This window comes from Hippocampus bargibanti, linkage group LG12, assembly GCF_051943395.1.
Source record: "Hippocampus bargibanti isolate YZ-2025 linkage group LG12, ASM5194339v1, whole genome shotgun sequence".
In the NCBI taxonomy this organism is placed as follows: domain Eukaryota; kingdom Metazoa; phylum Chordata; class Actinopteri; order Syngnathiformes; family Syngnathidae; genus Hippocampus; species Hippocampus bargibanti.
In genome coordinates this window covers 13,125,628-13,152,430 of record NC_142745.1, presented here as the reverse complement: position 1 = coordinate 13,152,430, position 26,803 = coordinate 13,125,628, and the positions used below count along the sequence as shown (strand labels likewise).

The 26,803-nt window shown below is 40.8% G+C and overlaps 1 protein-coding gene across 1 annotated transcript; it reads left to right on the top strand.

The window, feature by feature from the left end:
• The first annotated feature begins 2,138 nt into the window (after positions 1 to 2,138).
• lrrc38b (leucine rich repeat containing 38b) lies at positions 2,139 to 16,168 on the top strand. Its single transcript, XM_089011021.1, has 2 exons — positions 2,139 to 3,498; positions 12,249 to 16,168. The coding sequence occupies exons 1-2, from the start codon at positions 2,865 to 2,867 to the stop codon at positions 12,494 to 12,496; spliced, it is 882 nt and encodes a 293-aa protein (XP_088867147.1). The 5' UTR covers positions 2,139 to 2,864; the 3' UTR covers positions 12,497 to 16,168.
• Positions 16,169 to 26,803: the final 10,635 nt, after the last annotated feature.

The following is a 26,803-nucleotide window of genomic DNA, read 5'->3' as shown; positions in this document are numbered from 1 at the left end:
CAGCCGTCATCTGTACTTTTTGAAGGTGTCAGACGTTTCGCCTCCTATCCAAGAGGCTTCGTCAGCGAACTAAAAGACGTCCGACACCTTCAAAAAAGTACAGATGATGGCTGAAGAAACCTTCTCATCGATGGACCACTTCTGTACGACTGAGAGCTTACACAGACGTATATGTTGTATGCTGTATGTATGTGTGTGTGTATGTGTGTACACAGTTTTTAGAAACAGTATACAGAACCTTATGTTAACATTCTGGGTTTTGTCACAAAGGATTACTGTCGTAACGTATTTAATTTTTTTTTGAAACCAGTTTAAATGCTCTTACGCAAAAACCGCCTTTGATTACAAAATACTTTGATATAAGATACCCAATATAATTTTACATTTCGTTTTTGTCACACACGCCCTCCATCTCATTTTTAGAAGCATCTGATTATCAGGCTTTGGCTGAGTTGGATCCGAACGTGGCCCGGTTATTGATGTGTGCGTACCCTTCTTACTATTCAATGACAGCAATGGAGTTGTGGTGTCTTCCACATGAACTTGTGAGGAATCCCTCAGCCGCAAGTCAAAGCTTGTTATCATGCAAGAGAGCACGCTCACTTCCCTGGCGTCTTTCAGGTTTTTTTTTTCTTTTTTTTAAATTAATTGGCAGCCTGCGAATGTGAAGTGGACTCGCAGACATAGCACGGCGGAGTCCTGCTTGAGAGGCTTCCTATTAAAATGCAGCTCAAGCACTCTGACTGGCAGACGTAACAACTGCTTTGTTACCGGGCGAATTGGCGCAGCTCTCCCAAAAAGTGACCTTGCGGGGCCGTCGACTGCCTTTTTCTTCATTTTAAATTTGGCCAGCTCAGTACGAGCCATCGCACGTGTCAGTTCATGAATTGGTCTGCTTTTGTAAATAACGGAACCGTTAACAGCAGAAAGATGAATGATCAAAGTCACCTTTCTGTTTTGAGAAATGTCGACCAAGATGGCGTCTTCACCCGCTATTACAACGGCACACAGAGGCAAAAGAAATACGCATCGCGTGCGATTAAACATCACTCAAGGGACTTCCGTAGAGTCGATTAAAGAACGAGCATCAGGGGTCGGGCAGCAGGCAGTGTGATGTGGATTAATCCAGATTTCGGCAGTCAGGTTTGGAATTAAAATCTCAGGCGTACTTTTGCCATGTGAAATGTTAATTACGTTACATAACGGAAAACACTAATTGCAAACAAGGTACTGAATGGCTGTCTTTTGCAGTCGGTCATTCTGCAATATTTATGAATACCTTTTAAATCAGGCTGTGTGGCTCATTGCTGCAAAGCAAAATGGCATATTTCAAAATTTTCTGTCCCGTTGTAGTCGACTTGTAACAGTTATTATTATTATTAATATTATTATTAATAATAATAATAATACATTTTTACAAGCGCCTTTCAAATCACCAAAGGACACTTTACAATTAAAACCACAAGAAACACTAGAACAATAAAACCATAAATAAAATGACAAATAATAAAAGAGTTGATTAAACTAAACATGTATTCTTACATGTATTGTTTTACACAATACAATACATCCTAATTTATATAGCGCTCTCACAACAGCTGCAGCTGTAACAAAGCTTTCGCAACAGCTTAACAGAGCACTTCACATGATAGTCAACACAAAGCAAAATAATAAACACAACAGGAACATAAAACATGGACAGTTGTGCAATCTTAACAACAAGAAAAACACACAGTTCTTAGATGAAAGAGGAGAGTATGAAAGCCTCATTTTCACCAGTGGATTAGAGATGAAAGGCAATTGGGTAGACAAGTCTGAAATTGTGTAAGATTATAATAAATGTTGTCTTTTATTTTTTGTTCTCAATGTTTCATTTAGCCTTGGTTTCATTTAGCGTTTCCAAATGAAGGTTACCCCTGCACATAGTAAGCATTTTTGTCGATGTGCAAGATATAAGAACAAGAAGGGGTTGAACAAATATTGTAATTGAAAGGACATCTCCCTCACGTAGGTCAACAAAATGGCACCTGCTTCCTCACTTTGGCGGATTTCAAACATGGTTATTATGTCGTCACACCACAGGAAGTGACCTCATGTGTTGACAGAGCAGATGAGACACGCCTCCACCGAGGGAGGATGGGATTGTTTTGAGGGTGCGAGCTGAGTCGTGCCACAGTCGGAGACAGACGTCGAAGCTGCGCGGCTGCGTCTGTGTGTGTACGTGTGTTTGTGTTGTGCGTGTCTCTGCACACATCATGCTCCCGGTTGGATGCTAATTCCACGCTCCTGATCGGACTTAAGAAGACATCATTTTATTTTATTTTTTCGGTAGGGGGTATGCTGGGAGCTCCTCCAGGGAATCATCGCTACACTATTAATAATAAAAGATGGTGGGTGGTATGTCGGGAGGCTGGGGGGGATAATCTTCCACCACGCTTGGGCCATGTTCTGCGGGATTCTCTGTTTGGTCACAAAGGCTTTTCCCACTCGCTAATGGACCGATGGGGGGACGTGGCTGCGGCTTGCCATGCTTGAATCCCATCACCGCGTCCCAGACCTTCTTGGTGACCGCTGCCATATCCGAGGAATACCCCCTCTGCACCCTCTTCCCCCCTCCACCGACTCCCTGTGCCCCCTAAACTCACATCCATGATCTGTACTTCTAGCCGTTGGAGTGTATTCACCCCCGTCTGACGTCTAAATGAGCTCCCTGACATCCTCGTCGTTCTGCCGTCACCCCCTGAGCCCTTCTATATTCTGGCATGTTGCATCACCGGGGTTGATCACCCTTTCACGCTCCCGTTCCCCATTCTCGTCCCAATCTCCTGTCCTCTGACCCCTACCCTATTCACCCTCTTTCCCCCATGACCATGTTGCCATGTGTCTGCTGGCTACAGCCTGTTCTCATGGTGCTGACGTCTCTTTTCTGGACCCGGGGGGAGAACTGCCCAGCGACCTGCCTCTGCCCGGACCCCCACACGGTGGACTGCAGCGGCCGCGGGCTGACCGACCTCCCAGACGAGATCCCCCTGGACGTTCGACGGCTTCTCCTTGCTGACAATTGGATACCTCGCATCCCGTCCGACTTCCTGGTTCTGTACAGTGACTTGGTCTATCTGGACTTGCGGAACAACACGCTCTCCTACATCGAACCGGGGACTCTTAGCACCTCCTCCAGGCTGGTCTTCCTGGATCTTGGCAGCAACAATTTGACGGAAATCCCAAAGGGAACGTTTGGGGAGTCCCGAAGTTTGATCAAATTGCGATTGGGTAACAACCCCTACCTGAGCATTGTGAGTGAAGATGCCTTCTTGGGCCTCACCTCGCTCCGGGAATTGGAACTGGAACGTAACGCACTGTCGAGCCTCAAAGTGGGTGCGCTAAGTCAGCTGCCCTCCCTGCGGGTGGTCAGGCTGGAGGGCAACCCTTGGGTGTGTAACTGCAACTTTGCCAGCCTGTTTGCGTGGCTCATGGAGAACAGTCATAAGCTTCCCAACGGTAAGGAAATCTGTCCAACTTTTCCTGACACACAGCGTTGCGACATATCACGTCTATTTAGGTTCCTCTCTGTTAGAGAGGGAACCCCCTCCTCTCAATTCTCCCTTTCTAATTTGGTCTTGTTCTTCCTCCACCCCCATCACCTCCAAAGTGAGTGTGTAATACGACACAATCACCCTCATTTACAGATTAACGTGCAATGACATAGGCATATAAACAGGACTTTTAGTCTCTGGAAAGTAATTTGAAGAATATTTGTGAGATTACAGCAGTGTAGAATACACTTCTACCCAATCCAGTTGGTTAACAGGCAGGTTGTATTTTTAGTTTAGTGGATAGTTTTCTTAAGACTGTTAGTCCTCAATCTCAATTTCTCTCTGCAAAGCCACCAATTAACCCCAGAGAATCTTTAAGACTATTGTATTATTATACTGATCTAGCGCATTACTGATTCCATACTCAACTTTCCTCCTAAACTCCAAGATCCTACTTATTATGTTGATTTAAGACTCCAAATGTTCCCTTGTTGTGAAGGTTGATCTTGAAAAGATCTTTGTCTGCCCTGCGCCCTGTGATTGGCTGGTATCCAGAATAGGGTCTAGGCTGTTTCTCACATAAAACTCAGCTGGGATCGACTCCAACTCACCCGTGACCCTAATGAGGAAAGATCGTATAGAAATTTGATAAATGGATGTGCCCTTTGATCATCTGTCAACCAGCCCAGTGGGGGAATCCTCTTCTAGTGCCAAGAGTCTACTGGCATAGTCTGTAGCTCACCAGCGAGCCCCAAGTAGCGAGTTATTCTTTGTGTAACTGTACTTATCTCCCCAGTACTCTGCTAGGGTAGGCTTCTGCTCACCTGTGCCTAAACTTCAAAATGCATTGTTTTATTTTACCTGCACAATCATTCATTCGGTCTATCAATTTTTTGCTTTACATAACAGCGGGGATGGGGTAGACATTTTAGGCCTTGTGACTTTGAGTTAGATAACAGGGCACAAGATATGCTGTATCTGTGAGTGTCCCTGAGAAGAAAAAAAACACACAAGGCTCACGCTAACGCATCAGACATATTGTAGTGTGACTGTTGAGCTGCTTACATGAGCGAGTGTGCCTCTAACAGCCATGGGGGGTTTGCACTATTTGTTTTAGCGCACACACCAAAAAGAAAAAGAAAAATGAGGCTCTTTAATATCTGCTTTCCTTCTGGAGTTCAAAGCAGATAGCATATCCCATCAGACACTGCGCAAATAGCTCCGACGGAGGCTGAGCCACGCCATAACTACTGATGTCTTTCAGTTAACGTTGAAGTGCGAGAAAGCTGCAACATGGGACAGGACGAGGTAAAATGAAACAGAGCCAACGTTAGAGCTTCACGTGACATAATGCTCATGTTGTTGTTCAATGCTTGTCCAAATTGAGCCTGAACTAAAAAATTTAGGGCAAAAATATGTTGTAAATACATGTTTCTGCGGAGGCTTCTGTTGAGAGAGAGTGGGTGTACTTCTTCTTCTTCTGTCACTGTTCCAAGGTTGTTTGGGTGTGAGTGTTGACCTCCGTATAAAAACAGCTCAAATCCTTAAGGTGCAACAGAAAGCGAAGAGTACATACAATCCGATAATCACACTCAATTTGAGCAACCCCCCCTCGTCAACTCTTCTGATGAGTGTCAGCCAAGACCAAATTTCAGTTGTCTCTAAAAGAACATTAGTGATGTGGGATTTGTTCTGGTTTTTTTTTCTCTCTCCCTGATCTACTGGCCAAAAGCCCTGGCCTAACAATCACAAAAACTCATGTATTTGATCAGCTCAGTCTTGGTACAGAGACAAACATTTGGTTCAAGACACTTGTTACATCTGAGGATAGCAGCTTTTTTTTTGTTTAATGTGCAAATATGTGTCCACTCCAGTGCCAGGGTTTTTGTCATTGTCACTGGAATTCCAGGACCCACAGAATATTGAGTTTTAGGACTACATAAACATTCAATGCAGCCTTGAGAGTTTTGAAAGGCGCTTATAAATGAAATGTATAATTATTATTATTAATGTAGATAACATATCATATATTTGCAGGGCACTGTATCTATCTAGCTCGCTAGATGTGTAGCTAGCTTGCTATGTAGCTGGCTAGCTGTATAACTTTCTAGTTGGCCGGCTGGCTATCTAGCTGTTATCCATTGGATATCTATTCGCTAGCTAGCTTGTTTTCTATCTATTGGAGTTACTTTCGGGTTGAGTGAATGCCGGCGCGTGTGCTGCTCACCCACAGAAAAAAACTTTATCCTGTGACTGTAAAGTGACCTTGAGATATTTGAAAGGCGCTTATAAATCAAATTTATTATTATTATTATTATTATTATTATTATTATTATTATTATGCTGCACGTCTCAATCAAAATGACTGACATCGTATGCTGCTAATAGAAACGTACGTCGCAGGCTATGACGCACATTTTCATTGGCAGAAATGTTTCATATTTATCCTCCACATATTTTCATCATTGGAAAACATTAAGAATATTTTAGCATGTTTGTCCTTCTATAGACAACATATTCCATCTCTTATCATTTTCCAACATTTTTTTTAAAAATCCTTCAAGGAGCCACTAGGGCGTCGCTAAACAGGCACCGCAGGTTGCCGACCCCTGCCCTTTCATATGGAGATCATGCTAACTGGCGAAAGCAGAACCTAAAGGTCGGAACATATCCTCAGGATGAACGTAAAATGTTGCTAATGAAGATGTGTGTTACCCCCCACCTACTGATCTCAAGGTTGAAATGCAAAGTGCAAGGAAGAAAAAGCTGATATTGTACGTGTCTATTTGGACAAGCACACTCTGCTATTTTTGAAATCGTCCTGAGATCTTCATGGTTCCCCCGACAGCCTACATAATGTAGCAGCCAAAGAGCCCCATGCTGCAAAATCCAATTCCCATTTCATTTTACACTTCTTGATTTCCCCCGTGATGCTGAGTTCGCCGATTGGCACACTTGTCTGTTAGCATAAGTTTGATTACTGCCGGTCAGTCAGAATCCGAATCAGAATCCTCTTTATTGGTCAAGTGTGTAGAACACACACGGAATTTGTCTCCGGTAGAACACGCTGCTCTAGTATCAAAGGTAGGTAAGTAGTACCTCTCAGGAACAACTGTGCACAGTATAAGTGATCAGTGGAAGAATGAAGTTTTATAACAGTTGTACAGTTGGTGCAGAAAGTCAGTGAACGATTTTCAAGTGATCAGTCCCCGTATTTGTAGTAAAACAAGTGTGCAACTATGCAGATGTCCTTGAGCGCCTCAAAGTGTCTGGTACTGGAGATACTATTGTTCACTAACAGTAATAATAATAATAATAATAATAATAATAATAATAATAATAATAATAATAATAATAATAATAATACATTTCATTTCTAAGCGCCTTTCAAAACTGTCAAGGTCACTTTAGAGTCACAGGATATGTTTTTTTGAGGGTGAGCAGCGGCAGCCACACACGCCAGCGTTCACTCAACCCAGAAGTACCTAAAATAGACAGAAAGCTATGTAGCCAATAGATAGCTAAAAGATAGCCAATGCCCTTCCTGACACAAGCCTCTCTATTTATCTGGGCTAGGGACCGCCATCAACAATCAACAAAACACCCCCCCCCCCCACCTAAAAAAAATGGATCCAAACCCTTGTGAAATCCAAATGTATTATAAGCTATCTAGCTAGCTATCTTGCTACCTAGCTTTTTGCTATCTAGCTCCCTGGCCAGCTATCTAGCTAGCTCTCTATTAGCTATATAGCTATCCAGCTGGCTGGCTACCCATCCAGCCAGCTAACCATCAGCTATCTATTGGCTAGCTCGTTAGCTCTCTATCTATTTGAGTGACTTCCAGGTTGAGTAAAAGCTGGCGCGTGCGGCTGCCGCTGCTCATCCGCAGAAAAATCTATCCTGTGACTGTAAAGTGACCCGAGAACCCGAAACAGTGGTTCAAGTGAGTCCAGAGCTAGAGCTACAATGATTCTGCTGGATTTGGTGCGCAGGGATCTGTAGCGACTGCCTGAGGGGAGTCTGGAAAAGGTAGTGAGCAGGGTAAGGAAGGTCCAGTAGGATTTTCCGTGCCCTCGTGTTGGTTCTTGCAGTGTGCAAGTCCTTCAGAGTGGGTAGGGTGGTGCCAATGATTTTTTTTCCACCTTCCTAACTGTCCGTTGAAGTCATATTTTGTACATTTTTGACTAAACCACGATGGAAGAACACAGGATTGATTTGATGATTGACGTGTAGAACTGTCGTAGCAACTTCTGTGGCAGGCCATGCTTCTTCAGCAGCCTCTGGGAGTACATCCTCTGTTGGGTCTTTCCCAGGATGTAGTTGGTTTTCACCTCCCACTTCAGATGCTTAGAAAATATGAAAAAGCTGGATTTTTGGGGGGCATCTGTTGAGGAAAACATAACTACACAGAAGATCAGACCAACTAAATGTATTTTTTCAGATGGTGAGTCTGAGTCTCCCGGTGTAATTAAACCAAGTTTAGACATGTTCTGTTGCTTACGCAATCCGGGATTGTTTCTTCCATGTTTAATGAGCAGCTTCTGTTTATTTAAGCCACTGTCGTTGGAAGCAGAACTAATTATAATCCACTTATTTCCTCTCGATCACTTCTCATAGTGTGCGGCCATAAAAACGTATGCTTGTGTATTTTGTTGACCGTGTTAATGATTTTCAACTTGGTCCTCACAGATGCTACTTTGTAACATGTAAATACAGTTGTTCCCTCATTTAAATTCACTAAATTTCCACCTGCTGTGATGTCAGTACTGAGTGAGTGTATTTAGCTACTGGCGTGGAAATACAAACCAGATAGATGTAATGAACTGAACCGAAGTACACCATTTGGTGGACCCGTAACCCTAGTTGAGGTAATTAAAGCTACTTGATGGTATGATGTGTATTTTTACCATGTATTTCAAGAAAGGATAAACATGTTGAAGTGCAATTAATTGGGGCACTGCGTCTCAAGAGTGGAGGACATGATTTGTGCATAGGTTAGGGTACACAAAATATTTCTTTTTGACACTGTTTTGGGGTAGTTCATTGTTTATTTAAGGGATGGCTGTTGGCTTGTCCACCGGTGGCTTAAGGATGAACAAAGGCTATGTATAATTCAGGGTGACACAGTTCTCTGGGTGGATTGGCCAGTGTAATTGGAGCTGAAGCTGCCTGCGGTGTATGGAGGCACAGCTCAACGTGCAACTTCGCCATAAATTCGCATCTCATTTGATGGGGGATTCGGAGTCTCAATATTCATTTGTGGCTGATCAAGTTTCCCCCGTAAAAAGGTGCAAAATGCATCGTTGTCTTTAAAAAACAATACTGCTACTACTACTACTACTACTCACTCATAATGATATAAGTAAGTGATAAGCCGACTACAACATCACGGGCTATCTTTACACCTCATGATGAATGTGATGATCCAAATGTTCTATTTCAGCACAGTTTGGCAGCTTTTGTGTATTGTAGCCTGATTACCGAATGCTACTTTGCAGCATAATGAGCTGTTATCAAAAGGCCATGAAGAGCGCTGATGAAATGCACCGTGATTGGGTCTCATTGTAGAAGGAATCCCCCTCCTCTGTGATGCAACCCCCGACCCACACTGTCGCATGAACGTTCGTCATTCTGCATTTTACTTTCCTCCCTGCTCAGCTCGGCTCCTTCCCTCCCCCCATCCTCGCCATGACCTATGAATTTTTCATTGCCTTTTTTATGACTTTATGGCTCCGTGATCGGCCCACTGAATGGTTATTATTATTATTATTACATCTGCCTGATATTTAATCGGCGTGATCCATTTCAGGAGATTCAGTCATTATAAGCGTCACCTTCTGTGTCTGTGTCATGGACAACATGGTCATTGTACGAATGAAAGTCAGATGCTAAAATCAACAGCGTGACATTAATGGGGGAGGGGAAAAAACCACAGCTGATCGTGGTCTGTCACAATGAGGGAGATCAATCATGACTGGAGTTGGCGGATTAATCATCCCGTGGCTGACTTTAATCCCACGTGTAATACATTAAATGTTCGTGCTTGGAATGTTAAGTATTGGCGTGTGCATCATACCATTAGTTTCAAAGCTAGCATGTCATTAAAGATGACTGTTTACGTGACTCTTTATCCCTCGAAATAGACACGATGTAAATAAAAATATATAATAAATGTTCCCTTTACAGATTGTCCAAAGCAGGCTATGTACGTGAAACAACCAAGTGTAATCTCAAATGTAAAATAATCCTAAAACTATTTCCTGGACCAGAGGAGACAGTTTCCAAAGACAAAGACAATTTGGTGATAAAGAGGGGTCTTGTCCACTTTGTCTCTTTCTGATTTATGTTGTTCTTAGTGCTAGTTTGGTTCCACCAATCGGATACTGGAAATAAAAGATGAAAAACTGGTGAAATAGTCATCAGAGAGTGAATCGCCAGTATTTTGTAATCGTGTCTCACACCATTTTATTTAATCTCTTTCCTTCCTTATGTCCTCTAATGTCACTGAGCTGTTTGTTACCAGCTGTGACAGTGAGAGTCTGGAATTGTTGTCACCTTGTGAGTCAGCATGAGTGTCATTGTGTCAAAATGGGTACTTCCTGCAGTGGAAATTTAGTTGTTCAAAGCAGCGTTTGACTCCAAAGCAAGGAGTAATCCTACGAGAATGTCGTCATGTTGATGTGAAGTACATCCTCTTTTCTAAAGGATGTATACATTTGCATTTTAATGAATCCTGGACATTCAAGCAGAATTGATTACCCAATTAATACATCCGTTCACAAGAGGCCATGGCTAGGAAAAAAAAGCCTGTGAATCTTTTTTTCGTGATAATCTCCACTCAGAGATCCCCTGAGTCCAAGTCTACAAGGGATTCCTTTTTGGAAAGTGGCCTGCCATATTGTTTGTTGTGCAAGAATAATCAAGTCTAGTGTCATAACAAGCTACAATATTTTAAGGTCATTGTGACGCCGTTTAATCTTAATACCACTTGTAACACCATGACTCAAGCATTTTATATCTGGAAGCTACCTCACAGCGTGTTTAACAGGTGTCGAAATGAATACCATCATTAACCGCTGTGCTCTTTCTCAGCCAAATCAATAACATTGGCTTCTTGTCAATTGAGCGCATTACTCATGAGATTCTGATCCTAAACCAGACGGAAGAGGCGTTCATATGTTTCTACTACGCTAATGCTCCGACATAACAGCACACTTGGGACCTATAACAACTATGAGCCACATAAATTCATAAAAGCAACACATTTACATATCACGGTGGAACCGGTATACTATATTTCATACTTATACAGTTGTAAGACTCCGTTCTGGGATAATACCTTTTTTTCTCACAAAAGATCAACTATACTGTCCATTTCAGGAGTATGTTGTCGGTGTGCTGTAGCCTCTCGCTGTTGACTGGCAACATAAGTAAACTGCACTCTCGACCGATTGGCAGATTTACTGTTTTGTCAATAACCATTCACACTGATTAAATTATCATTTTATAGTGATAAAGGATCATTTTAATTGATAATAGCTCAAAAAAATGGTGTATATGGTATAATGGTACATATAAAAATAGGTACGTAGCTAGCTTGGTAGAAAGGTAGTTAGGTAGCTAGCTTGGTAGATAGATCGGTAGCTAGCTTGGTAGATAGATCGGTAGCTAGCTAGGTAGATAGATCGGTAGCTAGCCAGGTAGATAGATTGGTCGCTAGCTAGGTAAATAGATAGGTAGCTAGGTAGATAGCTAGCTAGCTAGCTAGCTAGGTATGTAGGTAGCTAGCTAGGTATGTAGGTAGCTAGCTAGCTCGGTATATAGGTAGAGAGGTAGCTAGCTAGATAGGTAACTAGCTAGCCACCTAGCTAGGTAACTAGCTAGCCAGCTAGGTCGATAGGTAGCTAGACAGATAGGTAGCTAGGTTGCTAGCCAGGTAGGTAGCTAGGTTGCTAGCCAGGTAGGTAGATAGGTAGGTAGATAGGTAGCTAGCTAGGTACATAGCTAGCTAGGTAGATAGGTAGGTAGCTAGTCAGCTAGCTAGCTAGGTAGGTCGGTGGCTAGCTAGGTAGATAGGTAGCTAGCCAGTTATCTAGCTCGGTAGATAGGTAGTCTTCGACACCGCATTTAATGTGACAGGGCCTGCAGAACTGATTGTGAAGGTATCCAGGTAGATTTCTGACCTTGGTAACAAATGATGGCTGAAATGTGATTGGTTAAATGCTTAAATACGAAAACACACATCTGGAAAGAGCGCAACAGGGGAAAAGCAATGAAATGAAGTTGAAAGTCAAATTGGAATTATTGAATCTGAATTTATGGACAAAACATCAGTCTGTGATTCAGATATTTTTAGGCCAGCATAGAAGGCCTTCCTTTTTTTTCCTGGTCATGTGAGGAGTCACTTGTGTTATTTAACACTGGTGATGTCTGTCCAATACCATACGTTCAAATAATGATGATGATTACAATTTGGTTTCAGTGGATTTGTTTTCTGTGGAAATAATTAAAATCTTGGATGACATTTATGCTAGTGCATATTGCACAACAATAAGCCTCAGTCCTGTCTGCTTGCTCTTGCCCGTTACATAATCTTCGAAACAGACGCCACCCAAAAAACATTTGTCCACAAATCACAACATCAGTCACTCGCAAAGCCCGGGCTTCAGCATGTCTGGCAAATCCATCTAATCTCCTTTTTCTTTCCGTGTCCAGGAGTGGAAGGCATGGAGTGCTCCCTCCCTATGGACGGCGGACGCGTCTCCCTGACCCAGCTCTCCAAGGACAGCTTCCGCGAGTGCCAGGCTAGCCTGACTCTGACGGACCTGCTCATCATCATTTTCTCAGGCATCTCTGTGTCTGTGGTAGCCATCATGACTAGCTTCTTCCTGGCTTCCACAGTTCATTGCTTCCAACGCTGGAGCAAAGGTTCCAAGGGTGACGAAGAGGAAAGTGAGGAGTGATAAGGAAGTACTTTTATTAACGTTTCATCTGGCTGTTTTTGGGCATAGACAAGACTCCACAGACAAAATTAGACAGATTTGTGCTGCTTATTCCTGGTGAAGGTCTGTTTTTTTTTTTATGGAATGATCGCAGTTATTGATTTCGTTGTAAAGAGGCATCTTAGGTATGGAAAGTCATTCCTGAGGGATAGATAATATCAGATCTACTCAAAATATTTTGGATTTTTTTAAAATAATGCAAAAAATAGAAACCAAAAGGTTTGGGCTGTGTTCACACCTGTAGCTTGATACTTGTATTCGGACCAAAGTATCAAAAAGAAAATGCTGTTGGATTTGGTGAGCTTGGATTCTACACATTTATCATTGCATTTATTGCATGAAAATTGGTCCATAATTTTCATGAAATTCCAAATTTCCAAAAGCTGAATATTCTTCTGGTATTTGTGAATTCAGAAATTCCTCTGAATCCATCTTTTCCCGAGGCCGCTATATCTACCTACCGATATTTATATTGCAAAAAAACAACATCTATCACTCAACGCCATGATGCCATCTGTGCCAATCCTAGAGATAAGAGGACTCAGTTGGTCAAAACAAGATGTATGATCGTGACATTTTCATCGATTGCCCCGATTGGTCAAAAGACAAATTTCATCTGTGTTGCTGCATCGCTCGATTTATGCAAATTATTGTCCTAAATAGCCCAGATCACGTTGGAGCAGCCCCAGTATGATAGTGTCGACCATGTTTCAACCATGTTAGCTTACAAGCTAATCAAGACCACTTGCTCAAAATGTCTTGCTTTTTTTTGGTTCATATGTAACACTCAACCAAAATAATAATAATAATAATAATAATAATAATAATAATAATAATAATAATAATAATAATAATAATAATAATAATAATAATAATAATAATACATTTTATTTCAAGCGCCTTTCAAAGCTCTCAAGGACACTTTACAGTCACAGACAAGCAAAAATGAAATGCAGCTGGGTTTTACAGACTCAAATAAGCGTGAACACAACCCCGATCAATTTTTTAAAGGGTTACCGTGACAATGTAAGCTGATCATACCCTAGGAAATATCCGAAAGATGTCATACAGACCTATGACCTCAATATTAATTCCCCGCTTCCCTTTCTGGTCCCGCATCCTGTCATTTAAGCCGTGTTTTTCTACCAAGCGAGAAAATAGGACATGTACAAGCAGATTCCACGGTATATACTATGTAGTCACAAATGTATATGTGCCACAATTAAAACAAACATCATCATATAAAGCCAGATAATATAATCTTTCATTAGCTTAATGTAGGAAGATGAAATAGCTCTGAGTATAATCTACATAATTAGAGCAAAAAAAAAACAAACAACCAAAAAAACATGGTATTATAAAAGAGAGTACATGTACAACTATGGTGTCAATGAATGCACTTTAAATGGTGACTTTAATGATGTGACAGCCCTCCGAACGGTTTGGTCCTCATCTGCCAAAGATCAGGTTGAAGTCAAGAGAGCATTTTAGGATTTTGATCTGTTTTTCAAAATGAGCGTTTCAAACTCATTGAACTTTCATTGTCACATTACTAATATTAGACATCATCATCCTTAAAAGTCCCCAATATAACCAAGCACTTAATAAATCATCATCATAATCACCAGGGACCACCAATCTCTTGTACTTTTTTTCATTTTTAATAAGTGTTCTTCCAAGGTATGAAGCTGAATAGTTGTCAGGAGACGAGTGATGTGATTAGCAAAAAAATAAATAATACTATGACAGCCACATTTTTCATTCTGATTAAAAGTGACCTGAATGCATAAATTGTTTTGGGAATGCTCTAGACGCAATAGAAAGACGCACACAATCGCACAAAATAAAAACAAAAACAACAAGGGTCAGTGGGGTACAGATATGTGCTGATGAACATGCTAATTGTCAAAAAAAAAAATTCTTGAAAATTAGCAAAGGCCCAATTATTAGAAGTCTTCAATAGATTATCCTTTGTTTTTTTGTTTCTATTATTATTTTTTCCCCATGACTGAGCTTTTAGGAAAATAGTCAGGAATGACTGATTTTAGTCTACTGTAGTACTTCCTGTTTTACCACTCAATTGTTTGATATTTTCGGTCTCAAGGTATTTATTATTCATTTAATTAAAGGATGACCTTTTCCAACTTATGGACAAATTCAATTTAAATCGCCATAGCAACTGAATTTTGTCCGAGACCAATGACCCTATAAAACACCTAATTTCCCCCAATGTAAAAAAAATATATGGCAACTTATAGAGCGCACTTGGCTATGCTGATTTCTTCCACAGCTACTGCAAGGAGAAAATTCAATAATAATTTCTGTCAAATAAAGAAGATAGGGCCCAATATGCTGCTTATTGCGAAAATCAACAAGTTGTTGTTAAGGCCTCCCTATTCTAATGTTTATAATCACCTGTCGGTGCTATAAAATGGCTCCTCAACTGACTCAACATTGTTTCTTGACACAAAGATTCTTCAAATTGGCACCTCAAGAATGTTTTCCACTGTAGACAGCAAATCGCAATTCAGATGAGGAAACGTCACCATCAAAACTACGAAGGATGTGGACTAGCACTTTTTGTGCTAGCTTGTCTCCTGCAGTTTTAAAATGTATGTATTTTGGTTGGCTAGCTAACAAGGCTCATTGCCTAAAATTGAGTTCATGTATTTTGGTTGGCTAGCTAAGAAGGCTCACTGCCTAAAATGGAGTTTCTGTATTTTGGTTGGCTAGCTAACAAGGCTCACTGCCGAAAATGGAGTTTCTAAATTTTGGTTGGCTAGCTAACAAGGCTCATTGCCTAAAATGGAGTTTATGTATTTTGGTTGGCTAGCTAAGAAGGCTCACTGCCTAAAATTGAGTTTCTGTATTTTGGTTGGCTAGCTAACAAGGCTCACTGCCTAAAATGGACCTGTTTCAACCACCTTCCATTCACTTAGACATAACATGACTAATTACGGCTTACTCCTGATAAAGGTGTGTGTTAGTGGGAGGGGGGATTTATAGATCACAATGATGATTAGCATACAACGCCATGAAATCAGCTCGCTCACATGTTCCGGCATCAAAATCCTGAGTGTGATTTTCTCTTTCAACAAACATTTCTCTCAATGTAGTGTAAAGAATCAAACCGGGACTTTGTTTTTTATACATACCATTATTGGTTCCAACTACTGTGTAGTTGCTACATTGACAGACTCTTACATTAGCTTAGCTCTTGGTTGTCAACGCATAAAGTTCGCATGACGTGACTTCTTTTTTTCTCGCAAACACCGGGACATTAGAGCATGCGCTGCTGCGTTTACTATTCTTAGATTCATGTCTATTTTTCTATCAAACCTTTCAGAATGGCGTGTTTTATTTACTAGCAGACTGCGGGCCCTCTTGGGTCAGTGTTGTGGACATTGCAAACCCCAGTGGCCACCTTCTTGTCTTGCGGTTTTGTCAGATGCATAGTGAAGACGCCCCATCTAGAGAGATGACTCGTCAAGAAGTCAAATGGAAATTAGAAACGGCAACGACCGTGACGCCGTTGTTGCACATGAGCGCATTTCAAAATGTCAAAGACGTCATGTGTGTAACTGTGTTTTGTTGTTGGGTTATAAAACAAAAATAAAATCTTTTTTTTCTGTCTTCTGTCATATATGCATCTTTCGTTTTTTTAATGAGAATTTTTTTATTGTGAATCCTCAAAATGATCATTACAGTTTGCTTTTTCTACATAAGATGGCACAGGTAAAAAAGGTTAGCACTTAATAATAAAAGTAAAAATACTACTACTACTACTACTACTATAATAATAATAATAATAATTAATAATAGTACATTACATTTTAAGCACCTTTCAAAGGTCTCAAGGACACTTTACAGTCACAGACAAGCATAGGTACTAAAATAAATAAAACACAATCACAAATAGAATACAATAAATAAAATACAATTATAAATAGAAACCAGAGAGAGAGAGAGCTACACAGAAAATGCAATTTTAAATAGGTGGGTTTTGAGATGGGACTTCTATGGTGAGTATAGTTTAGCTTTTTTGAATGTTGCTGTGCCGACAACCATTTTGTGTTTGGGAGTCTTTTACTGAGCGAGTTGCTTGTTCTGTAGCCACAAAGGGACACAAGTCTTCTTGTGCCGGTCCTAAGCCCGGATAAATACAGAGGGTTGTGTCAGGAAGGGCATCCGACGTAAAAGCTTGGCCAAAACAAACATGCGGATAGATCCTCTGAGGATGGAGGACACTGATTTGCTGTGGCAACCCCTTGAAGGGAAAAGCCGAAAGGAAAACAACTTCTAGGTGGGAAGAGAATTGATGTTACGAATGTTGGGAGGGAGTGAGTTCCAGAGTTTGGGGGCAGAGCAGCTGAAGGCTCTGTCACCCTTCGTGCTGAGACGGGTGGGGGGGGGGGGAACACAGAGGTGGAGGGAGGAAGACGATCTGAGGGAACTAGAGTGAATAGAATAGAAAAGGTCAGATAGGTATGGGGGGCAAGGTTATGGATAGCTTTAAATGTATAAAGAAGAATTTTAAAGTTGATTCTATATTTGACCGGGAGCCAGAGGAGCTCTTGGAGGACGGGGGTGATGTGGTGAAAGGATGAGGTTGATCATCTGGTGATGATCCGAGCTGAAGAATTCTGGACGAGTTGAAGATTGTGGAGAAGTTTCTGAGGGACACCAAAGAGAAGTGAATTGCAATCGTCAATCCGGGAGGTGACAAGACTATGAACGAGGATAGCAGTGGTGTGAGGAGTGAGAGACGGGCGAAGACGATTGATATTGTGTAGGTGGAAATACGCAGACCGGGTTAAGTTATTTATATGGGAGTGGAAAGATAGTGTGCTGTCAAGGATGACACCCAAGCTTTTGACCTGATGGGAGGGAGAAACGGTTGAATTGTCAATAGTGAGAGAGAAACTGTTAGCTTTGCTCAAGGTGGATTTGGTACCAACAAAGAATTTCATTTTTTTTACTGTTAAATTTGAGGACTTTAGCATTGATACTTGTTTCTGGTTGTGCTAGTTTGGAAAAATTCCCCGAGTTGTGTCTAGTTCAAATATGAGCCTTGGAATTTGCTCAAAGTGATTTCTTTTCACCAAACTGCCTGATTGACTTTTCAATTTGGAGGCTTGAGACTTTGCCGCAAATCTTGTCATGGAAAACATGTCGACCCCATTTTCCAAACATAAGCTTCACAGTTGCTAAATCAGTCAGTTCTACTATCATTTTTGTAATTCAGTGTTTTTCTTTCTTTAAATAAAGTACATCGTGAGACCTCTGTTGTTGTATGCTGTCAATCAAATTGACTAAGAAACAGCAATTCCAAGAAAGCTTTCACCATGCAGGCCATAAATATCAGTTTAATATGCTTGCTTACATTTTAGTGCAAATGTGACATATACAACGTGAATAATTATTATCCAGAAACAGCTACCCCCGCCACCCCCACCCCCTACACACACACACACACACACACACACACACACACACACACACACACACACACACACACGCACACACACATGCTTACATTTTAGTGCAAATGTGACATATACAACGTGAATAATTATTATCCAGAAACAGCTACCCCCGCCACCCCCACCCCTACACACACACACACACACACACACACACACACACACACACACACACACACACACACACACACACACACACACACACACACACACACACACACACACACACACACACACACACACACACACACACACACACACACATACAACCTCACTAGTTCACAGTCTTGAACTCATCTGTGAACACAGCACGGTGTGTTATTTCACCCAGAACTGTGATCGCTGCGACTGTGCAAAGCGGCGTTCTATTTTGGGCAAAGGGCATCTAGGAAAATTAGAGGTTTAAGAAGAAAAAAAAAAAAACATTTTAATGCCACCTGCTTGCATAATGTTCGGCTGAATTTTTGAGAGAGATCGTCATATGAATGTGTCATTGCAGGACGTGGTGCAGCTAGTAATGAGGATTCTCCTGCAACCATTTACCTCATCCGGTTGTCACGGCAACACAGCCAGGGGCATGAGCTGTTAGGAGCAGGGCTAGAACATAGGGGGAGAAGTCCCCACCCATATCACCACTACCCCCGTCCCCATGTCCATAACTAACTGGATCTGGCATCGCGCACTCCCATGAAGCAGCCTGTGACTTTCCTCCGATCATCATGTGATTATGGGATGGAGGTCGTCACGCTCAGATTGACGAAAGTTTAACACGTATGATGGTTCTAATGCTCTGTACAGAACTGGGCCTCGGATTACGACGTTTCGAGGTTACGGACGGCGAGCAATTGACTAGATTGCACTACAGAAATAATACAATACAATAGATTACAATCCATTATGATTTATATATAGCGCTTTAACAACAGATGAAAGTGGGACAAAGTGCTTAACATGGACAGCTATGATATACAGGAAATAAAGGACTCACAAAGATAGAAAGCGCCAGGGACTAAAGCCAAGATCAGGTCTTAAAAATGGGCATGGAAATTGCATGTTAGAGCGTTTCTTAACACCCCCAAATGTAACTGTAGCACGTGTGCAAGCTAACGTTGCCATCTTCCATGTTATTAGTCGAATACAGCTGAATTCCAACAACGGCGATATAATATACGGGGAGACCAAATGTTCCATTCGTGATCTTATTAGGATTTTTTTTTTTAATCCGGGAAAAGGTAAAAATATGAAGGCAAATGTTGCGCAAAACTAGTTATTTTGTAACAGCTTCTTTAATTACAGACAGTGGCATTTTTGGTTGTTTAATTACTTGACAGCAAGCTAACTAGCTAGTTTTCCCGCCTAATTGCTAATGATAGCCATCAGTGTACTGACATATACAATCTATAATAATATAAATGTACAGTGAAGTATTTGTGTTTATTTCTGCAGAACCTATACTCAACTATCTCTGGAAAACCTGTCCATATATTTTAACACTTTCTGTAATGATCAAAGATGCCTCCAAAACCCTTAGCTAGTAAAAAAGTAACTATTATTGTCAAGAAAGTAGAATGAATCAGTTTATCAAGGTACAGTCCAAACCCACCTGCAATTCATGAAGCTCTGTTATCAATAACTCTGAAGTCAACAAACATTAACACGGCAGTAGTATTCTGAATAAACCAAGCTAACTGACATCAGAAAAATGTTTTAGTGCATCTAAAATACACAAAACACACAGGCTGATATTTTTAGTCAAATGAAAAACACCAATAAAAATGACTTCGTGTCAAAAAACTACTTCAAAATGAAACCTGAAATGGCGAGTTTCAGAAGGTCCTGCCCTCTTCTTCGTGACTTCACACCAGGATCAATCAAAACCATGGCTTCAGAGAGTTCAGATTCGGAGTAGATGCTTTCTTGTTACTCATCCAGTTATGAATATGAGGCAAATAGTTCTGAAGAGGAAAGCATAAATGTTTGCAATCAATTAAAGAAGTCCTTCCGTATCAATTCGATCCATCTGGACTCCAATGTAGCATCCCAGAAAATGCACACGATGACGCACAAGCGCTGTTGAAAATGGGCTGATTTGTCTGCTGGGAATTTGTGTCAACTTCTGTATCGTTTTACCGCAATTGGTAGTGTTGGTGCAACACACAACGATTTACCGTCGCGTTATTTATGTTTTTCCTTGTAATTTCACCATCAACACGGATCAACACGATGTTTTCAGACCAAACAAATTACCAAAGATGCATTGTGTGTCACTTTCTCGGTCAGGGGCTTTCCTGAAGTGCCGTCACGTCAGGCATCGTCATCAACTCGAAAAAAAGCCTTCGTGAATATTCAGCGTGAGTCTTAAAACGTAAAATGTAGCTATATGCGGTGGAATCTTTGTAAAATACGCTCAGTAGAAGTCATTTGAAGTGATTTTACAAATTATGGACACAACTTGACCGGAGGCGTCGGTTGTCCTTTAATAGAGTAACTACACACCCATTATTATCTTGATCCTTTAGTCTGATCCTTAACACGTGATCATAATACAAACTCAAACCTTCAAACATTAACTTGAACCTAAAGTCATTAAACTGCAACTCCAGTCGTACCCAAGCAACGCAGTGGACCATTGCCTGATTGACCTACAGTGGATTGCCAGAGAATCAGGTCAGAAGAAATGAGTACGTTTGCCTATAGTACTTCAAAGGCAAAGGTAACTTTAATGAATCAACATTATTTTCAATATTACTATTCAAGTATCACTTTACTTTCGGCAAAATAAAAAATGGTGACCTATGCAAGTTCGCCCTTAACCAACCTTGTGGGTGTTTGTGCTACCCTCAACCCCATTCAAGATTCAATCTTTTAGTGTGAAGAATACTTTTTGCCCATTTGTGATGAGCGCCGTTAGAAATGAACAAATGAAACATATCCCCATTCGCAAGTTGGTATGAGGCGAGGAAAACGTTGCCTCTTGCAGGCCTTTTCAGGCAGTACAAGAGATTCTATTGATATGATGACATGCAAAGCTGTCCCCATCAGCCTTGAGTGAACAGTTGATACTCCGCTTGGCTAGGACCAGATTGACATTCTGTCCACGTAGCAAACATGCTACTAATCCGTGATAGTGCCATGCATTTGCAGCTAAGATCACATGCAAGCACCCTTCTCATCTATTTAGGTCACGCATGAGTTCACCAAGAGAGAAAATCCTTCCATATTTGACCTCAATACCGCAAGGACACTCAGTATCATATGCAGCCATTCCCAAATGGTAAAGAAGGAGAAATATAGTTGTTCCACAAAGCAATAGCTACATTTTATGGAGGCCTGGTTGGAAAATGTGGACGTAGCAAGAGAAAGTGGATGAAAATGGAGCCGGAATAAGAGACAGTTCATAAATTCAGTTGTGAGCTTTGGTGCATCTTGGTGGCAAACTGAAATCACCCAAGTAAGCCAGTTATCAAAATGTGATTGGATTTGAGTGCAGCTTTAACATATACAGTGCAGTAAACCCTCGTTTAGGTGAAATCCGCAAAGTACAATATAGTCAGCTTTTTTTTTACAATGCAAAACTGTACCTACTGCAGATGAAACAAAAATAAAACCTCTTTTTTAATATTTTTTTAATAATATAGAACGGTGTTGTAAAACAATATTTTGCTGCTGCGCCTATTCGCCCTCTGCTGCGCTGTAGCCTCTTTTTCGACTTAAGGTTTCTTTCTCCGAGAGAAGAACATTGTTATCGGTAGTTGTTAGCACTCTTTCTTTTTTGAAGCAAAAAGATTTTTATAAACCGCCATGGCACGATTTCTAGAATCAGAATGCTCCATGAGCTCTTCAAAGCCAGCGTGTTTGATTTTATTCTGCTCTGTTTGCAGTGTTGTTTGCAATGTTGTTTCTTTTACTTTGTTTTTTTGCACATGTGCATGCTATTAATAAAAAAATTAAAACAAGTTGTTTTCCCCTGAAAAGAAAAATCTGCCATGCACTGAAGCTGCGATAAGTGAAACAGGAAGTAGTGAGGGATCACTGTATACATATTGTTACCTTCACCACTAACAGAACACTAAATGTACTGTAATCCATACTGTAAGCATTACCCTCCCACAATTCCTAACCAAATTTGGCACTTAGCTCAACCTAACCCTTAACTCATTCGCTGCCATGGTTCGGGATTGCCTGCCTGAGGTGGTGAGCAGGGTGTGGAGGGTTCCAGTAGGATTTTCCACGCCCTTGTTTTTGTTCTTGCAGTGTGCAAGTCCTCAATAGTGGGTATGGCCATTTTTTTATGCAGACTCCGAACCAAACCGTGCTGGACAAACACAAGATTTATTAATTTCTCTCTCTCTCTCTCTCTCTCTCTGTCTCTCTCTCTGTCTCTCTCTGTCTGTCTTTCTCTCTCTTTCTCTGTCTCTCTCTCTGTACCCCCCCTCTCTCTCTCTCTGTCTGTCTGTCTGTCTGTCTGTCTGTCTGTCTGTCTCTCTCTTTCTCTCTCTCTCTGTCTCTCTGTCTGTCTCTCTCTGTCTCTCTCTGTCTGTCTTTCTCTCTCTTTCTCTGTCTCTCTGTCTTTCTCTGTCTCTCTCTCTGTCTCCCCCCCCCCTCTCTCTCTGTCTGTCTGTCTGTCTGTCTCTCTCTTTCTCTCTCTCTCTGTCTCCCCCCCCTCTCTGTCTCTCTCTGTCTGTCTTTCTCTCTCTTTCTCTGTCTCTCTGTCTTTCTCTGTCTCTCTCTCTGTCTCCCCCCCCTCTCTCTCTCTGCCTGTCTGTCTGTCTGTCTCTCTCTTTCTCTCTCTGTCTGTCTTTCTCTCTCTTTCTCTGTCTCTCTGTCTTTCTCTGTCTCTCTCTCTCCCCCCCCTCTCTCTCTCTCTCTCTCTCTCTCTCTCTCTCTCTCTCTCTCTCTCTCTCTCTCTCTCTCTCTCTCTCTCTCTCTCGCATTTCTTGTTCACTCTTCCAAACTCAAATTTGGTCTGTTTGACTCTTAAGGAATCACCGTATCTCTCTCACTGGTTTTAACACGTGACATTTTTTTTAATGTTCCATACACATTGCTTTGAACACCACTGCCCAAAAGATTGCTATCTGTTTAGATTATATGAGGATCTGTGATTGATATCCTGCGATCTCTCAGATCAATTATGTAACTAGAGAGCTTCTCGAACATGAACATATGTTCAAGTGCACAAACGATAAATTTGTGGGATGTCATGAGTGGTCATCAGTTGTCTGTTCTCATTCAGTTCCTAGATTAAACGCATTGAATCCTGATTTACGAGTGTGGCAGTCACAATGAGAGCAATAATCAACAATGGCAAGAAGCTATGTACTGTATAGAAACTCAGAGAGGGAGAGAAAATCTTAATTTTAGTCCGATGCTAAAAATAAATATAGTGTCCTAGATTTAAATTGGATAAGGTTGAAGCTATCTAAATGAGGACTGGAAACGAGCCGTGTTTTGTTGTCGTTTACACTTGTAAAGACAGATGGTGACAGCGCCTCGTTCAAGCCACCGTTGACACTCGGATATGTAAAACACGTGCCTCCGATTTGGCAAGTAGATCATGCAAAGAGCACATGAAGCATAAGAACAGTTTTAAAATACAGCCTGTGAAAAGGTTGACATGGATTGTTCGACTTCAGCATGTCTTCACAATGAAAAAGCCAAACAAAGACTTGAAACCATGAATGTGCATAAACGCCAACCCTAATGAAACCCTAACCCAGGCCTGCAACCATAATTTTAGATTCGGATTTTAAAATTAGAATGTAAAAATGTGTTAAATACTGTAGTCCTCCTTGCTGATTCCTTGGACAATTCAAGCACATGTGGACGTGCTTGATAAACCAGTGTACACACGCTCTAGTTGCCCCCTCCCATTCCCATCAGAAACGCAATCCCTCCCACATCATCTAATCTGAGCCTGAGTGGGCCATCTGCTGTGTTCAATTGCTCCATGACATCCACAGGCACATCTGGACACCCGCCTGCTTTTTATTTAGCGCCTCTTGATGAATGAGGGCTGCAACAAGCCTTGTTACTCCTTACGTGAACCCTCGGCAAATGGCGGTTCGGTGTGTTGCAAAATTGAGTTTGAAGCCAAGGTTACGGCTTTAAATTGGGGTTTCAAATGAGTAGTTTTAGAATTAATGATTTAGTTCTGTTTCATTTATTAAATGAGTACAGTGAGACCTCAACTTACGAACTTAATTGGTTCCCAGACAGAGTGTGTAAGGCGAAAAGTGTGTATCTCAAAAAAAAAAAAAAAAAATTCCCATAGGAAACCATTAAAATGGGAATAATCTGTTCCCGGGTTTCCACAAAATATACTTTTCAACTAAATAAGCCTTAAAACTACACACAACATACCTTATTCTATGTATAATAAATGTGCTATGTATTGTAATGAAAGAAATACACTGCATTGTATCATAAAGTCACTTTATTTACATTTGTGATGGTCATTTATGGCTTGATGGAATGGCGTTGGAGATCAAAGGGAATTGCTCTTTGGAAAGAGAGGCGCATTACATGAGGACTGTAATTAAAGAAATAAACTGTGCTGTAAAATAGTTTTATTTACCTTTTTGATGGTCGTTGATGGCTTATGGAAGGAGAGTCACCTTCCATAAGGACTGTTGGTAACTTAACCTCTGGTGCTGTTCGGTCGTGTGCTTCCGCCGAAGATCACTCCGCCAGCCGTGGTGGGTGTGTATTATGAAAATAGTGCTTATTATCAGGTTTAATTTTCATAAATTTGATGTTTGTAAGACGAAAAGTTTGTAAGTTGAGGTGTTTGTAAGTTGAGGTCTCACTGTATTTTAGTTTGATAACTTTTATTTTGAAATGACCGGATTCTCGGAAGGAACAGAAAAACTAGTTACATACGGTATTCATGTTTCAAATGATCCAAATGTCATGCTTCAGATTGTTTAAAATGAAAATAAAAAAGCAAATGTGAAAAACAGAATATTTTATGAAAATGTGTTGAAATATATTGTTGAATGTAAAAAAAATGCCAAGGTCGGCCCCCCAACTAATTTTACCACATAAAATCTGGCCACCTTGGCAAAACGTGTGTACGCCTCTGATTTAGAGTTTATAATTAAAATTCTTCTCCGCAACGACGAGGCAGCAAAATCATTTCTTTTACTTGTTCTACTCGGAAGTGATTCGACTTTTGCCCAAAGACCTTAACACAGGACGGCACTGACGTCTAGTGGCCAATCAAGGGATCTTCGCATTCAAGGGCCAATCAAGGAAGGGATCTTCTCGTTCAAGATCTACATACACGTCGTGTCTGTACAAGTATTTTTGTCGTGTTTTTTTTATTTATTGGGTTTCATGTCTTTTCCAATATTTTTTTCTGTGGTTTACATTGATCACCGTTTGTTCACGAGTCTTTCTGTGTGTTCTTCCTTTGATACAAATGTCTATTTTCAACTTAGCTGTGTGATGAAGCGTTTCAATAATAATTATTGGTAGGAGTAGTAGTACAGTTTGTCAATTCTGCAATACGCATAATTTATTAGGGTGCCACAACATTAGTGGAAATACCCAGAAATATACTGGTTAAATGACTAGAAACGGAAGGAAGTGATACCTTTCTTGAAAGCAAAAAATATTTTATTTTGAATTTTGCCGTACAGACATGGCGACCCACAAATCCGTTGTGAGGCAGAACACAAAGAAGGCACCTCGTGGAGCATCCGGGGAGAACCTCAAGGGATTAAACGACATTTGAAAGCAACATGCATTTTTTTAATCGGAGGTGGAAAGGACGGCAACATGCAGTTCAAAGGTCACACAAATCATCAACATGTAACTTCATCCACTGGCAAAAGTAAGGTACGCTTTGTTGACAAATTAGGTGATAACTCGTCAAATATTAATCTTCATGTCAGAATGCAAGAAATTGTTGAATCGTTTAAACGATTGAAAATACATATATCAAGCCTGGAAAAAATATACAATTTGTCTTTTAATCACGTTCGAGAACGTATCAGCATACACATTCGAGATACCGTCCTATGTCTATTCAGTCAATGCTTTCTCGCGTGACTTCGTCTGCCATATTTGATGTGATATGCCTTGACGATAAATCCATCAATTTAAATCATGTACAATTGTTCAAATATTTTCCATTGTGTATACATTTTTAAACAAATGAAACAGAACAACACTGCGCTAATGACAATGAAATGCTTGCTGGCTGGCTATCGACCTATCTACAGTATCTCTCTTAATTTCTCTTTCTGTAAATGTCATATTGAACAGTAGGGGACGCTGTGGTGAAGCGGATTGAAAGGGAAGCGTCAACAAGATTACACGCGGCATCGATAATGTAGGTCAAATTCTCCATCCACAATTTGCACATTTTGTAGCTTTTAAACAGAACATGGTTCAAATAAAAATAAATAAACGTAATTAGGTGAAATAAAGTCAGAGGTACATGATGTTCCAGTGAGTGGTTCAGAAGCAGTTCGACATTTACCATCGTATTTTTTTTTTTGCAACTACAAACCCCCTCCAGCTCCTTTTCGGGGAAGTAATTTTCTTTTTTTATTTCTAAGAAGTGAACTCCCGCTGTTTCCATCGCCGTCTCGTTTTTTTTTGATTGTGCAGAGGAGGTGGAAAAGAGCAAAAACTACCTACACTGGGCTCATAGAGAATGTTTAAATATCCAAATGAAATTGCAGTAAATAATGGATACATTGAAAATGACAAAACAAGTTGTTGTTTTTTTGACAAAGTAATTTTCATCTTTATTTTCCGAGAACTGAAACCCTGC